Source organism: Lampris incognitus, chromosome 10 (genome assembly GCF_029633865.1).
Source record: "Lampris incognitus isolate fLamInc1 chromosome 10, fLamInc1.hap2, whole genome shotgun sequence".
Taxonomy (NCBI): domain Eukaryota; kingdom Metazoa; phylum Chordata; class Actinopteri; order Lampriformes; family Lampridae; genus Lampris; species Lampris incognitus.
In genome coordinates, this window is record NC_079220.1 from 47659686 (window position 1) to 47681863 (window position 22178).

Sequence of the window (22178 nt, forward strand, 5' to 3'; positions counted from 1 at the left end):
GCTACTCTTGAGAGGCTTTTCTGCTGGTTCCGGTACGTGTGGCGGTGCTGTGTTGGGGTTAGATTGCGTCCACATCCATGCAGAGCTGCGATCGTTTCAGTCGGGTCGTTCAGTTCTGGTTTGGGACTGGGAGGAAACAAAAGGAGAGAGCAGACGGGGGAGGGAAGTAATGCATTCAGCAGAGGGAGGCTGATGTGACGGCAGCAGCGGTGGAGCAGGGTGGAGGCCGGAAGGGGGTTTTGGTAAAGGCCTGCAGTATATGTCCGAGTGCACCTTGCAGCTCCTCGCCATGGGACTCTTCCTGGTGGGCACACACCAGGAAGAGTCCACGCTGACACACAGGGACATGGACACATCTGGATGTTACAGTGACAAGAATTTTTTTTTACAAAACTTGAGCTTAAATTGTCCTTGTCCCACATTATCTAAAAAAAAAAGCATGCCATATTTAGCGGGCATCCCGGAAAACTGCGGTTTTTGCAGGTTTGGTATAGGAAAGAGTGCATCATGCATCACGCGGAAAATGGAGCCAATGTTTTTCTTTCTGACATATTCAGGGAATAGTTTCATATATATATATATATATGTGTGTGTGTGTGTGTGTGTGTGTGTGTGTGTGTGTGTGTGTGTGTGTGGAGTCCTGAACATGCCGGAGACGGTGACTGTCTGTGCAGGTTCCCTCCGTGTAGACCCCCTGCCCCTCAGAAGTCTGCAGGGAGCAGCTAAAGAGCCAACATCAACACACGATCCGCTATGAAACCGTACTCCCTCCCTCAGCCGGCATGGGGAAGGTTCAATATGCCACATTCCTGGTCGTCCAAACAGTAAACTTGGACTCCTCAGGCCCATCGCGTCAGACAACATCCCCTGATACGTCGGTGATATATCAGCACGCACCGAGGCGCTGACTGACGCTTTAGCACGTCTCCTGATTGCGTGACGGTCCCCTTGACTCGTCATTGGGTAATTCCCCCTCGCGGTGTCTCTCTACAGCCCCGCGTCAGGCCTGTCACCACGCGACAAGCACAGGACACAGGGTAATTAGCACTGTACCAAATCAACCCCCCCCCACCACACCAACACATCCCCACCTCCATCCCGAGACACAAAGAGGCACTTGGGGGGGGGGGCGGGGGGGCGGGGGGGTTGACGATTAAGAGAAAACGAGGGATAAACGGAGAGATAAACTGATTGGTGTCATCGCTGCTATCAATCTCAACTGGAGGGAAATGAGGTTTGGAATAAAGAAAATTATTACAAAGCAGACAGTGATGAACGAGGTAATGGAGATGAGAGAAAGAGAAAGAGAGCGAAAGCTGGTGGTGTGGGGGGTGTTTGGGGGGTGTTGCAAGAGGGATAAGAGAGAGGAGGATGTGATCTTTCAGTCCCACTGTTATAGAGGGGTAGGATTTGGACACACACACGCACACACACACACACACACACACACACACACACACACACACACACACACACACACACACACACACACACACACATGACCACACTGTAAACTGAAAGACAGCTCATTTTCTGTGTTGTCCCTTACCCAAACATGGATTCGTACCCAACCCCCTCACCCTTATCCAGGTCCTATCTCACCCCAACACCACCAATCTGCACTGTCACACTGTTGGTTCTTACCCACACACACACACACACACACACACACACACACACACACACACACACACACACACACACACACACACACACTTTCATTCTATGCAAACATCTTTTCCCCCTCACATATAAAATGCATAAAACACACACTGCAATGTTATGTATGAAATATACAACAGAAATAAGGTTTGATTGATTGATTGATTGATCGATCGTTCGATCAAGGGACTGTTTCCTCAGACACCTGCAACGAGCCACCGAGACTGTCCTGTGAATGCTGGTGGTGCTGGTTGTGGTGGGATGGTGGGGGGTATGTGGGGGGTGGGGTTCTCTCTGCAGAGTGAGCGTCAGTACCCTTCACCCTGCCGTGACGTATTAAAGTGGGGCATTAAACCCGGAGGTCAGGCGAGCTCAGCCTCCGTGACCCGGCTCTGTGCACGGGGCTGTTGTGCGCGAGGTGACACGAAGGAGCTGGCGGGACAGACTCATTCACGCGCCTTGTTGCTCATCTGGGCAAAAAGAACCACCACGTGCACCACGCAGGAGGACGTACATTAAAAATGTGCGCGAGGGAGAAGTGTACGGAAGTGTTTGTATAAACAATGTATAATAATTAAACTGTTGATACAAATTAATTATGACGACTTGTGTCACCTAACCCCAATAACACCTTTTGGAAAATTCATATTCTGTAACGTGCATTTACATTTTGTTCTGCAGCAAATTTATTGAAAAGTAACTTTATTCTTGTTTCATTTATTCTTCTTTTCGCTTTTATTTATTTATTTATTCATGTAAAGAAACTCGTTTGGAATCCGTCTGATTTATTTTTTTAAGTCAAACAGAAACTGTTGTTTTTGCTTGGTGAAGGTTTAAGGTTTGTTTTGTTTTTGTTTTTTGATGAGTTTTGTTTTCTTCGTCATTTTTCATGCAGTTTTCATATCCTGATTAATTTGGGCCAGATTTTGTTGATCTCAGTTTCATCAGGTGTCCCATTTGTGTTTCCTTTAACTGCTGCTATAACTGCACCTTTCCTGCAAGGACCAAATCCACGAAACGATGAAAAACGATGAATCAGTGAAACCCGATCACTTTTAACAAATTCGTAGCATTTAGGCCCGCATGTGTAGTATTCCCCCTGGTTCCGATGCAAAAATAATTATCAGAATTAACGCAAATTCTGCAGTTTCAGTACTTTTTTTTGTTGTTGCCCAGTTTGCCTACCGCCATAATATGAGGAGAGAGAGAGATGATGTATTACTGATGCTGGCTGGCATCAGAGTCGAGCGGCTATGTATTTGTTGTCTGACCCCTCCGGTGCCACTCCTGGCTGCACAATGGGCCTCAGCGTCTGGATGTAGTCCACCATTTCACTGAGACGGGACGCTTGTTAAAAAAAAAAAAGGAAAAAAAAAAAAGGAAAACTATTTGGCGGATCAGCCCAAATAAACGAGAGAAGGAACCGGTATTTTCCTCCTCGTTTAAATGTTATACACTTATCTTCTGACTATGACGTCATGCTTTCATATCGGCCCCTATTATCAATTCATTTCGATTTATTATTTTTTTTATGAAAAGGGACAAAAATAGGGGGATTTTCTCGCTCTGAAGCTCTGCTCTGAACCAACCGGCAAACAGATAGGCCACGCGGGGGAATTCAGGCTCGTGGTTTTGCGCGAACGCGCGCCCGCGTCCCCTTTGGCTTATTTCGAGGGGGAGTCGGAGAAGGGAGTTGCGCCTCTCTCCCAGTCAAGTCGGGGGTGTGTGTTGGGTGATAATCAAAACCACGAGTAAATTAAAAATATTTGGACAAGCCCGAGATGCTACGTGCAATGCACGGGGAGGCATGGAAAATGGCGGCGCGTGTGCCAGGAGGCGCGTGCGTCTTGCGTTCATTCGCTGCTCCGAACAAATCTCCCTCCAAAACAAACAAACAAACAAATAAATTCGCTCGTTACATTATTTTTGATGAGTGACACGCGCGGGGGGGGGGTCATATCAGTTATGGTATCACGGACCGGAAGTGCATCCCTCCAATTCTTACGCTCTTTCCAAATTCTTGCGCATGCTCGATATCTGTTACAATACGCACACCTGCTGTAGATGGAGGTGTGTGCGTGTGCGCGCGCGCGCGTGTGTGTGGTGTGAAGTGCTGATGGACAGACGGCAGGGAACACAAGGAGACATTGTTACTGATCCGCCGAAGGTCACGGGCAGCACCGCGTGCCAAGTCTGGCACGGAGTCACCCAGCCAGCCAACTATCCATGTGCAATGTATAGGAGCCTAACGTAACACGGCCATTAAGCCACGGACTCCCAATCTGGACCAAAGCGCATTTACATGCGGTTCGCGGGAAAGGTGAATGTTCTACTGGGGTTTATTTTATTCTATTTACTGAAAACGAGCCCTTGTATTTCACTTGAGATACTGCGTTGTTTTCGCACTCGGTTTTTTGTGACTCACCCATGCTGTGAAGGAATATCACAGACACCGACGAATTTTCTCTTTTTTCTTTTGTTCTAGAACGTCTCTCTCTCTCTCTTTCTCTCTCTCTCTCTCTCTCTCTCTCTCTCTCTCTCTCTCTCTCTCTCTCTCTCTCTCTCTCTCTCTCTCTCTCTCTCTCTCTCTCTCTCTCTCTCTCTCTCTCTCTCTCTCTCTCTCTCTCCACCCCCACCCCCACCCTCTCCTCCAGATGTCAGGTACAGTGGGAGAGTCTGTGCCGCTGGATGCCGTCTGACACGTCTCACAACAATGATAACAAGCTGCAGGCTCGTCCTTCAGCCGTCTAATAACTCACCGCAGCATGCAACGATCACAACAACACAAACACAAGAAGCATACACACACACACACACACGCACGCACGCACGCGTGCACACACGCGCACACACACACTTGTTTTTCTACATTTGTGAGGACCTTCATGGCTTCATTAACTTCAGTCTCTAACCCTGACTATGAGAACTACGTGGCCAGCCTTAACCCTTACCTGATTATCCTGATTCGGTTAATCCTGATCCTGACCTCTCAACCCTCAACCCAAAGCCCCTTGAAGAAGTGAGCACCGGCCAAAAAATGTCCCCACTCTGCAAAAGACGCCCTCAAGCTCATGACTAACGTTTAGATGCCTTGGACAGACAGACACGCGATTCATCAACCCCAGCACGTACATATAACCAGGCCTCTATGAGGACTCCGAGAGACCCGCGGCGCGTGGGCAACGTCACGGCGTGGCGCAAGAGTGAAAGCCGGTGTGTTGTTTGACATCCGCCGTGTCACACAGGTGTCTTATTAGACGTCATGTTGTCTCTTGCTTCTCTGTCGTGTTTGCATGTCTCTCATCTTACTTCTCATCAGGACCGTCACACAAGGCCTCGCGCCTGGCCTGCAATCCTGCAGTATATATATATATATATATATATATATATATATATATATATATATATATATATATATATATAATTTTTATGACATCTAAAATTAAATTCCTTTTGGTTAATTCCATTATACATCGTTAGAGTCCCATGAAAAAAAAATCTAACAAATTATTCAGGTTTTTTTCATTTCCAATATTGCGTTGGTGCTCCATGTGGCTGCTGACCGGGAGGAGGAAGGAGGAGGGGAAACAGTGTCGGCTGCACGAGAGCGTGACTGATTTCATAAGCACGAGTTGGGCGCCGAGAAAAGGATGAACTTAAAAAAGAAGGAAGAATGTCATAAGTCGCTGTGAGGATCGCTGGGTAAATTTGTCAACTCCTGCAGAGATGTGGTGGTGGCTGAGCAGGTGTCCCGAGCTAGCGGGGGCAGGTGACTGTGGCCGTATGCTACGTGTGATGCCCGGTCTGAAAAATCACCCAAAATCTGAATGAAATGTAGTCTATAGACCTGAAGTATTGAACTGTATCATGACGTCATACCTCAGCATGCCGAATACAGTGACAGCTGAGCTGACTTGATGACGTAAAGCCAAATAGTTTTACAGTGGATTTTTTCCTTTCAGAAAGTCATCGCTGAGACTGTGTGCGCTATAACGCTGCGTTATTCCGCTTGTTAAAAACGTATTGCTGGGAGATTCCGCGTGCAGTGGGACTAGAACGGCTGTGCGTGTGACCGCGATTCATGCGCATGCGTGTCAATGGGCAGGGCCTCGCACGCCAAGCCGCACAGGGCCTCGCAACCCCCACGCAACGGCCCGCGCCTCATAGTCGTGTTTGCGTGTGTCTCTAGTCTTACTCCTCATAGTCGTGTTTGCGTGTCTCTCATCTTACTCCTCCTAGTCGTGTTTGCGTGTGTCTCTAGTCTTACTCCTCATGGTCGTGTTTGCGTGTGTCTCGTCTTACTCCTCATGGTCGTGTTTGCGTGTCTCTAGTCTTACTCCTCCTAGTCGTGTTTGCGTGTGTCTCTTGTCTTACTCCTCATAGTCGTGTTTGCGTTGCGTGTGTCTAGTCTTACTCCTCCTAGTCGTGTTTGCGTGTGTCTCTTGTCTTACTCCTCGTAGTCGTGTTTGCGTTGCGTGTGTCTAGTCTTACTCCTCATAGTCGTGTTTGCGTGTGTCTCTTGTCTTACTCCTCATAGTCGTGTTTGCGTTGCGTGTCTCTAGTCTTACTCCTCATAGTCGTGTTTGCGTGTCTCTAGTCTTGCTCCTCCTAGTCGTGTTTGCGTGTGTCTCTAGTCTTACTCCTCCTAGTCGTGTTTGCGTGTGTCTCTAGTCTTACTCCTCCTAGTCGTGTTTGCGTGTCTCTAGTCTTACTCCTCCTAGTCGTGTTTGCGTGTCTCTAGTCTTACTCCTCCTAGTCGTGTTTGCGTGTCTCTAGTCTTACTCCTCCTAGTCGTGTTTGCGTGTGTCTCTAGTCTTACTCCTCCTAGTCGTGTTTGCGTGTGTCTCTAGTCTTACTTCTCATAGTCGTGTTTGCAGTACAGCAGGCGGTCCCGGCAGTAGCACGTCCCGCTCAGCGCGCTCAGACACACGGCGCACTTGACGCACGTCTCGTGCCACGAGCGCTCGTTCACCCTTAGCAGAAACCGGTCCGCGATGGGCGACTCACAGCCGGCACACACCTGTCCACCTCCGCCGTACTCCGAGCCTGGACGGTGGAGCAGAGCAGGGAAAAGGTCATATTGGGTGAGGGGGGTGGGGGGCGTGGGTCATACTGTTACTGTGGTTACATTAATGATAGAAATGGGTGAATATATGAATAGACAACACCGGCAAGGCGACTGCTCCACGGCGGAGCTGACCGGTCGGACTCACCAAAAGGTGTGGATGATGGAGGCTGTTGCAGACACGACTGGGTCTCTTCCGTTTTCATCCCTTCTCTCCTTCCTTCCGTGTGGTTGCTTAAAGAGGGCAGAAGATATGTATGTGTGTGTTTTTCTCTCTCTCATCCCCTCTGAAACACATCATCTGAGCAGTGTGCAATAACTGTGAGACGTAATTGAAGAAAACCTATGAAAACCCCACACACACACACACACACACACACACACACACACACACACACACACACACACACACACACACACCCACACACCCACACTTGCTGATTAAGAGGCAATAATTTGTCATTAAAATTGGGATCGGTCGTAGACTTCCCACGTGTCCGAGCTCCAAAGGAGTTGTGGCCAGTTGGGAAAGTGGCGGTGTTCATAGGAAGAAAACGGGGACCCGCGATGTGACGCAGGCAAGTCAGCATGAAACATGGCGGAGCCTGCCCTCTCGTTCCCCGGGCGACACCGCAGCGTCACAGTGAAACGGAAGTCTCAAGCGGGATCTTCTCGTTCAGCCGACTGGAGAAACCCGAACTACGGGGACCCCGGCGTCCAGTAGCTCCCAACATTTTTGGTGGGTAAAAAAAAATAAAAATAAAAAATCAAGCGAAAGTGAAGGTGTTCAGTCAGAGTTATAGTTTGGGCCCCAGCACATTTAAGTCAAGTCAATTTTATTCGTATAGGCCCAATATCACAAATTACACATTTGCCTCAGGGGGCTTTACAGCAACACGACATCCTGTCATCAGACCCTCGCATCAGATAAGGAACAAGTCCCTAAAAAAAACCCACACATTTAAGAGGCTTATGTACTTTTTGGACGGGTCATAAAAATGACCCAACAGAATTCAAATTTTCTCCATAAATTTCTACATACTTTTTCATCTTTCCCTAAAAAAAAAAACCCAAAATTAAATCAAATTAAATTAAATCTAAAAAAATATCCCAGACCTGTTTTTGTTTCAGACAAGCCCGATCCAATTCTGGAATAGAATACAAAAATTCAGCCGTCTTGGCTTTATTGTTAATGTAGGCCTATAACGACAATTAACTGGATTAAAATTAAGCTATTTGACGAGGATCATTAACTGAATCGGATTTATTCTAACAGTCTAATCAACAAGTTGCAGCCTAAATTCAGAGCCAGGGGTATTACAACTTTGCATAATGCATTATTAAAAGCTATCACAAATTCTAAATGACTTCGATTATACTCAAATTGGAATTATTATATCTAATTATTACACAATAAAAAGTAAAAGGCGCCTAAGACTGGCCATTTAAAATGGTTAACGCAGAGATTAAAGGCCCGTTAGCCATTAAAATCAACCGGATACAAAATATGAAGCGCGGGGTGATAATATCCCAAATGTTACGGATATTTAGATCCTACACAACAAATCAAATGAAATATGGGAAGGCAGGGCAGCTGATCGGATCATTTATGCCTTATTTAATCTGTGCCTCCACAAACATGTGGCATTGGTGTCATATCGTTATCACGTATTGTTAAAGAGTGTCCGTGAGTTTGCGGCTGATGCGGTATCTCAAAGGGTTGTGCGGCTTTCTGACGTCATCACACAACGTTAAAATGTGGTGCTGGATGATTTCCCGCGCTGGCTGCGTTCATTACAGTCAATGTAGCCCGTATGAACCTACCTATAACCTTTAGCAAGAGGATAGAGATGCGCAGTGTAAACTAGAAACAGGTACCAGCTCGGAGTTTGTCCGCTGCGTTCTGCAAAGCAGTGGCCGACCATGAATAACAAGCAGAAACAGGAGTCATCAGGAAAAAAGGGAAAAAAAGTGTTGAGAGTTGATAAGGACTGAAAGAGACCATGCCATCAAATGTCTTAAAGTTATATGATGAGTATATTTCATTTTGGCTCAACACCTGGAAATGGTCAGAAAACCGTCTTGGTATCACAATACAGCGCAGCTGCAACAGCCCAGATTCAAACACGAAAATGTAAAAAAATGTAAAAAAAAAAAAAAACCCTAAAATAAAATCAATAAAATCCTTTTTTTGTATACACAATAGTTTGCACTGAAATAGACCGCCACATTATAACTCATAAAAATGTGACCAATAAATAAATAAATATATGTATATATATATAGATAATAAACAAATAAATAAATGTCACGGAATCAGATCGTGTTAAAACTCAACTCGGAAATAAATGGCGGATCAGTCAAAATCACAACTTGAAACACCAAACAACACGGACATCCAATCACTGACAGCCGTATGTATCCTGTACATTTGTGTGTGGCCGCACATACACACATACATACACACGCACACACACACACATACATACATACATATATAAATATATATATAAATATATATATATATATATATATATATATATCCTACCTTGAGGTGAAACACACTCCTCCTGAAATCTCGGTTGGCAGCATTAAAATGGAGACCTTGAACGCCAGCAAATGAATAGACACGTTTCACACGGCTCTCCTGTTTTCACTGCCCGGAGTGCACATCACCTAAAAAGCCAAACGGACCAGGTCACCAAACTATACATCTATTGTTTGCCCCCTTTTTTCCCCCCTCCTTGCCTGCCGCGTGCGCTCACTGAGTCGGTCGCTCATAAAAAGGGGCTCGGAGGGAGGAGGTGGACGAGGAGGGAGGGAGGACATTTGGAAGATGATGGAGGAAGATGAGAGACGATGCAGCCTATTGATTCTCGCATCCAGCCTACAGCGCTGTCGGTTGGACGATTCCGCTTTAAAGAGGTGGAAAAACGGATCCCCCGTCTCCGCGTGGAAACCCCGCCCCTTTTAGATTCGCGCCACTGGATCGTGATCCACCGCGCGGATGAGGCACACCAATAGGATCCATCGATTCATTATCATGAGTAGCCCGCACGGCACGCGGTGATAGGGGACGTTACCTTTTTGGTTATTTTGACAAAAGAAAAAAGAAAAATGCACGGATTGAGAGATCAGTGGGTGCAAAGAGACATTTGTTTCCAAACGTGTTGTTCATAATTAGAAATGGGTCGCTTGTTGCCTCTGCTGTGCGCATCGCGTTTGGAGTCAGTATTGAGCTTATGAAAATACTGCCACCTTGTGACGTAACAACCATGTTGCCTGGAGAGAAAACAAAAAACAAAACACGGGATGTCACAACCTGCGATTCAGAATCAAAACAAGTCATTCATGAAAGCGCATATATATTTTTTATTATTATTTATGACAACATTTGAATAAACAGCCTATAAAATATTAAAAAAACCTTATTAAAGTACATTGAAAATGGTCTCTATAAAAGTAGACTTATCAGCATTTTGTATTGACACCTTTGGAAACAGTTTTCCCCCCTTATGTTATCCATCCATCCATTATCAGAACCGCTTATCCTGCTCTCAGGGTCACGGGGATGCTGGAGCCTATCCCCGCAGCCATTGGGTGGCAGGCAGGGAGACACCCTGGACAGGCCACCAGGCCATCACAGGGCCCCTTATGTTAGTTTAACATTATTAAATTCAGTAGAGCAAACCTGTAGTTCCAGCAGACCGACTATGTTTCTTGGATTGAGTGCTTTAAATTACACAACTTGTCACTGTAGTCAAAAGCTATACCAAACACACAACAAATATTCAGACCCAATAAATTGTCATTACTGTCTAGTCTTGGTGGTGCCATTGTGGAAAGATATCCCAATTTGCATCTGGCCTGCACTTTTCAAGGATGCCACAGTCATTGTGATGCTATGTCTATAGTATCTACCTGGAGCTTTAAGGCAGTTGGAACTGTTCTTTTTAGGTGTTTTGCATTGACTCTTGTATAAAAGATAAAATGTTTGCATGTGACCGAAATGTATGATTGCTTTCTTCATGAAAACTGTTTTACATTATGGTTTACATTATGTAAAACAGTTGGGCAGCACTGTGGCGCAGTGGTTTGTGCGGTCACCTCACAGCAAGAAGGTCCTGGGTTCGAGCCCTGGGGGTAGTCCAACCTTGTTGGGTCATCTCAGGCCGTCCTCTGTGTGGAGTTTGCATGTTCTCCCCGTGTCTGCATGGGTTTCCTCCCACAGTCCAAAGACATGTAAGTGAGGTGAATCGGCCATACTAAATTGTCCCTAGGTATGAATGTGTGTGTGTGTGTGTGTGTGTGTGTGTGTGTGGGCCCTGTGATGGCCTGGTGGCCTGTCCAGGGTGTCTCCCCGCCTGCTGCCCAATGACTGCTGGAATAGGCTCCAGCATCCCCGCGACCCCAAGAGCAGGATAAGCGGTTCAGATAATGGATGGATGGTTTACATTATGGTTTATGAATGCATAAAAAATGGACAGTAAATATTATTTTGTGTAAATACAATGCCTGTCAATATATTCAGGTACACTCAGGTTGATATTGGGTTCGGTTGGGTTGAACTGTCCCTAGGCGTGAATGTGTTGGCCCTGTGATGGACTGGTGGCCTGTCCAGGGTGTCTCCCTGTCTGCCACCCAGTGACTGCTGGAATAGGCTCCAGCATCCCATGACCCTAAGTTGGATAAGCAGTTTGGATAATGGATGGATGGGTTGATATAATTTGTGGGCCCAGCTTGCCTCAGACAAAGAGCTGCTCGTCCTTCCCTGAGTGACTGCGCCTCAGTTTCAGCCCAGACAGGATCTTCTGGGCTGGTGCAGACAGGGTCTGCTCACCAGGAAGTCTTTTTGGTGTGTGGCACAGAGCCCGTCCTTGTCCAGCACTGTTATTAGATTGATTAATGTTTGGATTAGCTTGGCTCTCAGACCCCTGTGTTGGATTGGATAGTCTTGTGTTTGTTGATGCCATAGATGTTGTGTCCAATCCTAACATGTATTGTGCCACCTCTTTGGGGCTTGCAGGGTTATCTGCCTTGCTCCCCTTGGTGAAGCTGGCCTGACCCAGACTGTGAGCTGGCTCACAGGAGACGTCCAACTGATGGGCATGCCCCTGTGTTCCTGGCTCTGGAGAAGAGCTGCGGCTGCTGTCTGCGCTGCCGGGACGGCTCCTCTCTGGAGCCTCGGTGCTCAAGGCTGCTGGGTTAGGCTTCACAGCCCCCGGCCCTGCGTTGCGGAGTCGGGTTCCTGGGGTGGGATGCCGCTGATTCTTGAACTGATACGCTGGCTGTGTCCCTGTGTAATTGTCTAGCTCCCTTACTGGACCACCCACAGAAGGTCTAGCTGCCCTCTTCACAGCCAGGACTGGTGGAGAGGGGAGGAAGATTAAGATGAGACAAATGTAATATCAATTTATCATAAAGCAATATTAGCATCCCCACAAAACTGTTATCAAAGTTATGTGCATGGCTTAATAATAACAACAAAACATCTAATACATCAACTATATCTACTACTAATAAATATTATTATTATTTTTATCAAGATTACATGCAAAGCAAGTTTATGAAGGGGATTTTTAGTTTTAAAAGAATGAGCAGCATCCACCAGGCTATTGTCTGCAGGCGGTTTATTTTAAAGCATAAATGTTGCTCTAATTGCAAAGCCACAATCGCCTTATTTGTGTGCTAAATTTGGGGACTGTCAGCAGTGCCTTAGCTGGAGATATAAGACTGCAGAAATATAAAATTAAGTTTATAATGTGACTACTGGCTGAACGATGCACTGTTCTGAAAGCGATTGAAATGATACTAAAATCGACCCTAAACTTTATTGTTAGTCTGGGCTGTGAGGTGGACTTTTGGGTAATATGATTATTCTGTTTTCTTCTTGTTACAAGCTTTGCAGTGGCATTATATGTATTCTTCTAACAAAATAGTCTTACAGCTAGCGCAAGAATAAAGTGAGGAGCTGCAGTCAAGGCAGGACTGGAAAACCCTATTGAGTTAATTATCCAAATTTAAACGGAGTCAAAACTCAAGTCCAAGATTTCAAGCCAAATTCAATAATCACACATTTGTGACATCTGGTGGGCCAATTAAGACCAAATGTTTTGTTTTGGGGTTTTTTTTGCTTTCATTGAGCTGGGAGAGGTTTTGAGACATCCAACACCCAATGCTACAAAGACAATCCAAAAGAACAGCCAAGCAGCTTGATTAACTTGGTTTTGCAGATAAATACAATGGTATTTTGTCAGTGGGACAAGAAGAGAAAAGAAATACAACCAGTAATATAACCGAGTAACAGCATGTCAATTGAGAACAAAGTAGGAACTAGAAAAGACTCTTGAGGCGCTCTACAGCGACGTACAGTTTAGAAAGACAGCCTAGAGAGACACAAGCAGACAGAGAACTGTCCATCTTTGAAAGACAATAAACCTACACAGTCTCTACGATGACCAATTAGAAGAAAACAAAAAACAAAAAACAAAAACAAGCATCCGAGCAGGAAAAAAAGAGAGACAGGCAGCAATCAGCAGAATGAGATTTTGATGCCTGTGATTCTTCTGGAATTTAACTGGGAATTACCAAGAGAAAACAAAACTATCGCCACATCGAAGAACCACAGTCAAGTTAAGGGTTAAATCCTGCAGCATCACTCTTATTCACCCTTTGCTAGCCAAGCTAATCATCACTCTAACACTACATCCCGCCTACCTGCTCTCTCATTGGCTTCAGGGCCGAGCTGGTCCACTGCCTCATTGGACGATGACTTGTCAGATATGTAACCCTCGCTTGATTCTCTCTTGATTGTTCGGCTCTGTTGGAATGACACAAGCTGACCGTTGAAGATAGGTGACATATATTTGTGCTGTAGCTCAAGGGGAGGTTTTGACTGGAAATCTACAGACATCTGATTCACTTTACATGCAATGAATTAACACTGCAAGACCACAACAGTGTGTAGCAGAGGAATTCCTGGGTACTGCTAGATCATAACTATTTAGGGTGAGTCTCACCACCTTGTAATGGGCCCAAACCTTGCTTTTGTCTTCTAACTATAGAAACTGGCACAATTTTTAAACTCCTTTAAACTTTTTTTTTTGCTTTTCCGCCTCCAAGCCTTCCACTGCACTACTGTATAGTGGCTGAAGTTCTGTCTAGTTTCTAAGAAAGAAGAGCGTTACAAATGCATGAATGTGTCTAAAAGAAATCTTTTGACTTTTAGTGAAGTGCAGGAGAGGTTAATGTCCAAGCAGACAGGGCAGAAGCAATGCGGCAGCTGCTGAGTGCCTTTATCCTCATAGCACAGGCATGGGGTTAAGCCAGTAGATGACCCCATGGCCCTGCCAAGTCTCCTAAGAAAACAGGTGACTTAATTAAGGAAAGCAGCTCGAGCTCGACTCAACACACTTTATCCTGTGCATACGTTTACTCACAGCTACTCATTCCCACTCAGCCAAAATTGGAACGATGTTGATTTTTCAACAATTCAACGAAGCAAATCCAAAATGAACTAATCGATTTTCCAACTTAAAGGAGTGTGTAAACGTCACATATCAGAGTACAGTAGTTAATATAAAAAAGGATGGGGTTGGAATTAAAATTTTTGTCATTACGTCTAGAGAGCGGGGACGTTCTCTGGATGAGTCTCCTCGATCAGGGGTAGAGGAGGTCTCCTCCACCAGGGGGCAGGAGGCCCGAGGAGGGGTGTCTGGAAGAGGTGCTGTTGGTGGCGGAGGAGGAGGGGTGCTGGCTCTCTGCTTTGGGCCGAAAATCTGAGTGTGATGTGTGATGAGAAACTCCACCAGAATAGCCTGGTAGCTGGTCTCTAGTAGGGCGATCATGGACATGTCCACAGACAGCAGAGGGCGCAAGAGGGTCGGCCCAAACACAATACCAAGATTCACTGAAGACATCTTGTTCTCCTCGCACTCTGAAACTCTGTAGAGAAGAAAGACAGATCAAGGCAAGTCACGAAGACGTTTGCTAACTTTTATTTCATTGTTAAAAGATAAAGGACATTCTTATCAGTGTCTTAGTGTTTCAATTCTTCATGGTCAGAGAGGAGAGGAACAGAAGATTTGATCCTAGACCAGTATGGGCACAGATATTGTTCCAGAAAATGGTGGGGCAAAAGCACTTGGCCTTCTCTACACATAAACTCATTAAGTGCAGGAAAGAGAACCTACTTGAAATTTGAGCTATGATACATGAAACAAACAATCTAATTTAAAGGAAGAAAGATAAAATGTGAGAAAACAATTTTGTGATGTAGCAGCGAGCACACCTGTGCAGGTGAGCCATCATGTGCTGCAGTGTGCTATAGGAACAGCGGGGGAGTTTTTCCAGCAGTTCTCGCAGGTTGTGAACCATTTCTTCCATTACCCCTGGGGTCTCGGCTGTGGGCTCCCGTTCACTCAGGTGTTGGATGGCCTTGCCCACCTCAGTGAAGTCATTGTACAGGCTGAAAGTTAACAGGGGCTCTGGGAGCTGGGAAAGGGAAAATACTGGGATTACCAATTATTCTTTTTTTGTGAGTGAAAGAAGCGAGAAATATTCCCTTTTTGACCAAATCAAAAATCTAATCAGTATGGTCTGTCGGGCAGTAGCACACATTTGTGCCATGGGACCATACCTCCTTGAAGAAGTGCTTAAGAACAGATGTGATGTCATGGGGCGAGACATCAGACAGGTCCATGTGTTCCTTTTGAGTCTCAAAGGCCTGACACAACTTTTGAATGCGAGGTTTGGAGCCACTCATGCGATACACACCCTGGAACAGAGTTAGATGGAAAGATGGTGATGTGTATTTTGTAAACTATTATACTGAGCCAGGAACTCTGGTAGGAATCCCGCTGGGCCCCAAACTGTCATTTAGTACAATCACGATGCCTGATTGAAGGGCCCCTTGGAAATAATTTTCGTGGACTTTTCAAGGACATTTTCCATGTATTTTGCTTGGATATACATTACAACCATTGCTCATGGAAGGTCACAATATTCAGTATTAACTCTCAGTGGAAGCCTCCAGTCTCTAAATGGATTATGTAACTTTTAGCTATGTAAAAATATTCAATCTTAGCAAAAGATTACACTAATAATGTGCAATGTCAGCAAATAAAAATACAATTTCATCATCTAACATGACACATTTTCGGTGACCTCAGTAATATTTCCAGAACATCTGATCAATTTGACCAATTTCCAGGCATTTAGCATGGCTGGAAACTAGTCTATAAATTTCGAGGTTTTCCAGGATGCGTGGGAATCCTGCAAGTATTTCTCCCCTGTCCTAAGCACAGCTAACTTTCTAGTTCTGTATATTTGGATCAAAAAGTGGGTGAATGTTACCTGGAGGGTGAGGGCACGGCTTTCAATCTCTGCCGTGCAGCACCGCACCACAAAGGGAACCTCGTCTGACTTGTCGCAGAGCAGCGAGGACAGTCGTACCCCGAACACGACCCCTTTCTTGTGCTCACACTCCAGCTGCCACACTTCCAGGCACTTTCTGTGCACAGCCAGCCCGCACTGAGGGAGTAGCATGGACAAGGCAGAGGACATTAGGTCTCTGGGGTGTGTCATTACAGAGATCGGAACTTGCTGATGCGCTAACAAGCACAAATTAGTACAATGACCTCTGATTCTTTCTGAGCACAAGGTGATAAGTCTGCATTGATTGTGTAAAAAAAATCATGGTAAGAATTAAGTTTGCATTACAGTACAATTTTTACATACAGGAATTGTAAAAAAGATGGCAACACTGCAATGAAGACTGAAGAAGATAGGAAGGTCCCACTTCTGTAAGACTAACGAGAAATTGCCATTTATGAATATTACACTGCAGAAACCAGTGGTAATTACATGGATATTAATCAAATCTGCCACTTCTCTAACAGAAGCCCTATTGTTTTGAAGAATGCATCAATACCCCCCATCCCCACCCCTCTCCTTCTGGCCTCTCATACCTCCTCACATTCAATCCCATTGACCACTATGTAGTTGTCGCAATGCTTGCACTTGACCATCTTGGTCTTCAGTTTCCTGAGTCGGTGGGTCAGGGCGGCTCGTGAAGGCCCACGCACTTTTCCCATTAGACCATTCCCATCTGCACTTGAATCCATATAGTCTGTGGAAAGAGTGTGTGTTTGTAAACCTCAGTAACCCTAGTACGTTAAGAGTCTGTGAAGTAAACTGTTGGCAAGTACATAAAGCTATATAAAAAGGACTGAAATGAACCTGACTCCAAGGTCGTGGCCCCGTCCCTGTCATCCAGGTCTTCTGATGACATTGTTCCAGTAGATGCAACTTTGGCCAGTCTTTTTTGAGTATGGGCTTTGGAGACATATTACCACACAGTAGACACGTAGCAGAGGGGAAAATGTTTAGCTGTGCAGACAATAAAACAAAAAAAGCATTTGGAAAAGGATGAAGACACCAGTGTAGACATTTGCTTACCGGGGCTGGACAGAGATTCCATACTGCCTCCCACACTCTCACTGTCACTCCAACCCGTTTTCCCTGCAGAGGACCGAAAAACCCATTTCAAAACTCAAAATTCAACTTGAAAGGAGGAGTTTTTTTTCTGTCGTTAAAACCCCCACGGCGTGAACAAAAAGGACATCTTACTCCCGTCAACGGAACGTCTGCCCAGGCTGTCTTCCAGCAGCGAGAAGGAGTCCTGCATAGAGCTGAGGGGGTTGCTGGTTTTTCGTTTGCTCCTTTCAGATCTTCCGTTAAAAAGACACAGATACAAGAGGGCATTCAGATTGCAGTTTCACAGTGCAAATCTCACCACGAACATCAGAAAATGAGAATAAATGTTGGCTGACACAAAAAAGGGGGAGAGAAGGTACATGCTCAGACAGACTGCCATACCCCTTGCCCTGAGGGACGTACTCCTCGAAGGTGAAGAGTTGGGGAGACTGCTCTAGGCGGCGCTTGCCGAAGATGTAGAGAAGGTAGGATTCCCCAGGCTCCAGGTTCCTGCATGTGAGCTCCAGGTGGTGGTAGCCCAGAGGCACAGGCTCCGTCTGCTGCCGCTGGTAGTAGAACATGTTGACTGTCACCTGGTGGGATGGTTTGATAGCAATCATTTATCGATGGAAGGACACAAGGATTCATCCATTCATTTACTGTCTACGTAATGTAAAACATTACATGATCTAATTTTGGATCACAGCAGACTGCCCTAGACAGGCCACCACTCTGTCTCACACAATCACATGTATGGGCAATTCAGAGCATCCAGTTCACCTAACATGCATTCATCTTTTGACTGTGGGGAAAGAAACGCCCACGGGAACACAGGAAGAACTTTAAAGCACCACACAGAAGAGCTGGGATCAAACACACAATCCTCTTGTGTGAAGCAAAACCACTAACCAATAAGTCATCTTGCTGCCCCTTGACATATGGATGGAATATATGACATCTCAATACTTGTATTGATTATGCACTCTAAAAATCCTCCCTGTGCCTCTGAAGTATGTACCCCCCCCACACCCACCCACACACACACACACACACACACACACACACACACACCTACTCCAGTCCTACTGGGGTTTGTTCTCCTGCATCTCGCCTACGCTGCCTTTCTACTATCTGAATAAATAAAGGTATTAGAGGTTGGCAAACCGCAAATTTTTCGTTCAGAAAGAGAAATCTCTGTTCTCTGTTTCTAACCTGCCCATATAGAAGGTAGTATGTACATAGCAATCTTCCTTGACTTCATACCGACCTCCTTGAGCACAGTGTCACCCTGGCAGATGAGCTTGCGAATGTGAGAAATTATTCTTTCTTTGACCTTCACCAGGTCATCCTGGTGAGTCCTGGCGTCGCACACACATTGTCTGTACAGCATTTCGGACTCTATCACCTGGGAGAGTAAGAAAGGTCACTTAAACTCGGACCTGCTGGATTACTTGAAAAAAAGGCATCACTGCAGCTGAAACATAACAAGCTTATAATTATAAGCTTGTTATGGACATAAATACACCATTCATTTGTAATAAAAACATCAGGCATTGTGTGACATGCAGTTTAATACAGTGTGAACTGCTTATGGCTGTTTAAAAGACTGTCAGCAACAATACAATTTTCATATTTGAGAAGAGTGTCCAGGCCCTATTTTTATGGCATCGTGAGAGTGTCCTTTTTTTTTTTATTTCCCCCCCCTTTTTTTCTCCCTAATTGTATCCGGCCAATTACCCCACTCTTCCGAGCCGTTTAAGTCACTACTCCATCCCTTCTGCCAATCCGGGGAGGGCTGCAGACTACCACATGCCTCCTCCCACGCATGTGGAGTCACCAGCCGCTTCTTTTCACCTGACAGTGAGGAGTTTCGCCAGGGAGATGTAGTGCGTGGGAGGATCATGCTATTCTCCCCAGTTCGCCTTCCCCCCCGAACAGTCACCCCGACTGACCAGAGGAGGCACTAGTGCAGCGACCAGGACACATACCCACATCCGGCTTCCCACCCGCAGACATGGCCAATTGTGTCTGTAGGGATGCCCGACCAAGCCAGAGGTAACACGTGGATTCGAACCGGTGATCCCCATGTTGGTAGGCAATGGAATGGACCACTACACTACCTGGATGTGAGAGGGTCCTTGTTTGATATACTACATTCTTCTTTAGTGAGTACAAGGCACTAATAATGAGTGCATAGCATGCTCATAATTACTTACAATACAAATCAGCAACACCTCAGATGTTGGCACAAAAACATCACTTCGTGGGACTTCCTCTCACATACATTTTTAAAAAGAAATACAAAAAATGAAAAATAAAGATAAAATAAAACAAAAACTCGTGGACCTAGAATCCTAATTACTTGAGAGTTAATTAAGAATGGGTGTGGCGGGGACCTCCTCACCTTGGACTGTGCCTCATCCCGGGATTTCCTCCTCTTGTCCAGGGTTTTGTATCCTACTGTGTCATCTGCTGCCTTGGCATTGATGGCCTTAACCTTCTCCAGCTCCTCAGAGCGCTGGATGTACTGCTGGCGAGCCTTCTTGTAAGCTGTCACGGCATCGTGCTGAAAACAGACACAACAAATAGTCACGCACAAGGGAGACAGAAAAAAAAATTACAGTTGCATTTCTCCTTTTTCTGTATGTATGTCCTGTAAAGGCTGATGTAGTTTAAACTCTATTTTAGGTCGTCGCTATTAAGGCTACGATTCTGAACACTGTCGTCTTTAACCTTTCCTGACATTGGTGCTTGGCCACTCCAAATCCGAGAGAGCGATTAAAAATTAAATGTTGAACAAAAAACAAAAACAAAAACAAAACACAACTTGGCTGAACCTGAGTTTTAGCAACCTATGTCATAGTATCTGTTGATAAAGGGCTTGCACAAACTTGCTTTTTTTTAGCCACAATCCTAACACTCGAGACACTTTCTGCCTGATCTTTCCGCATTCCTCTTTTGAGAGTGCTACGTGACAGTAACCATTACAACGAGCAGCTTCTAAAGCATTCACGATTTGGCTGGTCATGGATAAACTGTTGTCTTACATACACCAATGGTAGAAAGTATCAAAAAGGATATTTGTTGGCATGTAAATTTTCAGAATTGTAGCTTTAATGAAGTATATTCCTAGTACTGTACAGAACAGATAGACTATACTACAGCCTGGCCAAGGTTTTGTTTCATATGCTTGTGCAATTATCTAGCCAGACATCTACATTTCGGACAGATGAAAACTGAAAGAACAAAATCAACCATAACTGCTTTATCTCTAAGTGCTTGTTGACATTGGAAGACTGCTCACCATCCTCCTTTGTTCTCTCATCCACTGCTCTTTAAACTCTCTCCGCCACTTGTCAATCTCGTTCTTCTTGGCAGCAATGGCCTTCAGGATAGAGACAGCGGATTAAACATATTTAGCCACACGGGGAGGAATAGCATGATTCTCCCACGCACAATGTCCCCCTGGTGAAACTCCTCACTGTCAGGTGAAAAGAAGCAGCTGGCGACTTCACATGTATCGGAGGAGGCATGTGGTAGTCTGCAGCCCTCCCCGGACTGGCAGAGAGGGTGGAGCAGCGACCAGGATGGCTCGGAAAATAGGGTAATTGGCCAAGTACAATTGGGGAGAAAAAGGGGGGAACCCCCCCCCCCCACAAAAACTGTGCTTTGTGTGTGTGTGTGAATGGATGTTGTTGTGCATGTATGTGTGTGTGTGTGTGCATGTGTCCATGAGTAAGTACTTGATAACAGCGCTGTTGTAGAAGTTCTGAAGTCTGTTTGGCGGTGATACTGTTCTTTATGTCTTGCTCCAGGGCCATGGTATAGATGTTCTGTAAGGGCATCATTTCCTGTCCAGACAGGACACTGTTTTGAAACTATTTTTCAGTCTTTTCAACAGTAAATATGGCATAGTATTCTGTAAGAGTGGCAAAACTTTCCAACCACATCTCAATTACAATAAAAAGGCTATATTTGTATAATATGTGTTACGATTACCAAACAAACAGTATTTTCATATCCAAGTAACCAAACACATTAACACCAATGTTTGTACCAGGCACCCAGCATACAAAGCCATACCTGCTGTGCCACACAAGACCTGGCCCCCTCCGCCGCCTTCACTACATTTTTTGAAAATTCTTGCTCTGCAAACAAAAACCATCAGACACTTTTTTAAAACACGTAGCAATTCCCAAGTTTGCAAGCTCAATCAATAAGCCATCATGGAAAATTAAACAGACAGGCAATAAAAGCAGTAATACAATATCAGATATGACTCATGCTCTCAGTGGGTACATATCAATCTCATTGCTTGGGGCTATGGTGTGCTCCATTTTAGACCAACTGGAATGACGTAACCCAGCCTACTTCTCCATTTAAATAACCCCTGTCTTCACTGGAAAGCTAATCAAAACCCCCCACAGCACAGAACGGACTCAACAGCTGGTCTGCACCATTGTCCCATCATCCAAATCTATAATCCATTTTTCCATGCCTAATGCTGCTCCATTTTATTTATTCTGAATCCATACTGATAATATGAATGCACTTGAGTATGAACAACCAAAAGCTGGCACTAGAAACTACTCAGATTCTACAATGATGTTTCGATTGGAGTGTTTTGAGAAGTTGGGTTTTTTTTTAAAGCAGAAAAACAAATAACTTTTGCTGTTTGTACAGGGTTGCAGTCTCCACTTCAATAGAAGTAATCCCAGTGCTGGACTGAGCTCTACCCGCATTAGTCATCTATTGAGGACAATGCCATTATGACCCGTCTCCGCTTTACCTAAACACCTTCAAAGATGATTTTACTTTTCACTGACTACACCACACTATTGCGCTACTTCATGGACTTTTTAATTTAGCATATTCTGCCTATTTTAACCTAGTTGGCCACACTGTTTTTAGGTCTTTCGTCCAAAACATTTACATTTCCTGTTGAAGCGGCCATTTCCTGGTCTAGGTATAACTT

General features: G+C 45.1%; 2 protein-coding genes across 4 annotated transcripts in view; both read right to left on the reverse strand.

Annotated features, from left to right (window-relative positions):
• Positions 1-9319, reverse strand: part of lmx1al (LIM homeobox transcription factor 1, alpha-like) — a 22108-nt gene extending 12789 nt beyond the window's left edge. The window contains exons 1-3 of the mRNA XM_056288228.1: positions 9276-9319; positions 6876-6961; positions 6519-6708 (exon numbers count right to left, since the gene is read on the reverse strand). Coding sequence (XP_056144203.1) covers positions 6519-6708; positions 6876-6961; positions 9276-9319 — 320 coding nt within the window. The remainder of the gene's footprint in view (positions 1-6518; positions 6709-6875; positions 6962-9275) is intronic.
• Positions 9320-10085: 766 nt separating this feature from the next.
• gmip (GEM interacting protein) overlaps positions 10086-22178 on the reverse strand; it is a 28479-nt gene continuing 16386 nt past the window's right edge. For all 3 annotated transcript variants that reach the window (XM_056287838.1, XM_056287839.1, XM_056287840.1), the window contains 16 exons: positions 21287-21351; positions 20947-21054; positions 20508-20588; positions 19608-19769; positions 18471-18608; positions 17606-17796; positions 17357-17457; positions 17186-17248; positions 16967-17062; positions 16696-16856; positions 16082-16258; positions 15366-15503; positions 15018-15220; positions 14347-14671; positions 13445-13547; positions 10086-12092 (listed from right to left, as the gene is read on the reverse strand). In XM_056287838.1, coding sequence (XP_056143813.1) covers positions 11473-12092; positions 13445-13547; positions 14347-14671; positions 15018-15220; positions 15366-15503; positions 16082-16258; positions 16696-16856; positions 16967-17062; positions 17186-17248; positions 17357-17457; positions 17606-17796; positions 18471-18608; positions 19608-19769; positions 20508-20588; positions 20947-21054; positions 21287-21351 — 2732 coding nt within the window. In that variant the 3' untranslated portion in view covers positions 10086-11472. The remainder of the gene's footprint in view (positions 12093-13444; positions 13548-14346; positions 14672-15017; positions 15221-15365; positions 15504-16081; positions 16259-16695; positions 16857-16966; positions 17063-17185; positions 17249-17356; positions 17458-17605; positions 17797-18470; positions 18609-19607; positions 19770-20507; positions 20589-20946; positions 21055-21286; positions 21352-22178) is intronic.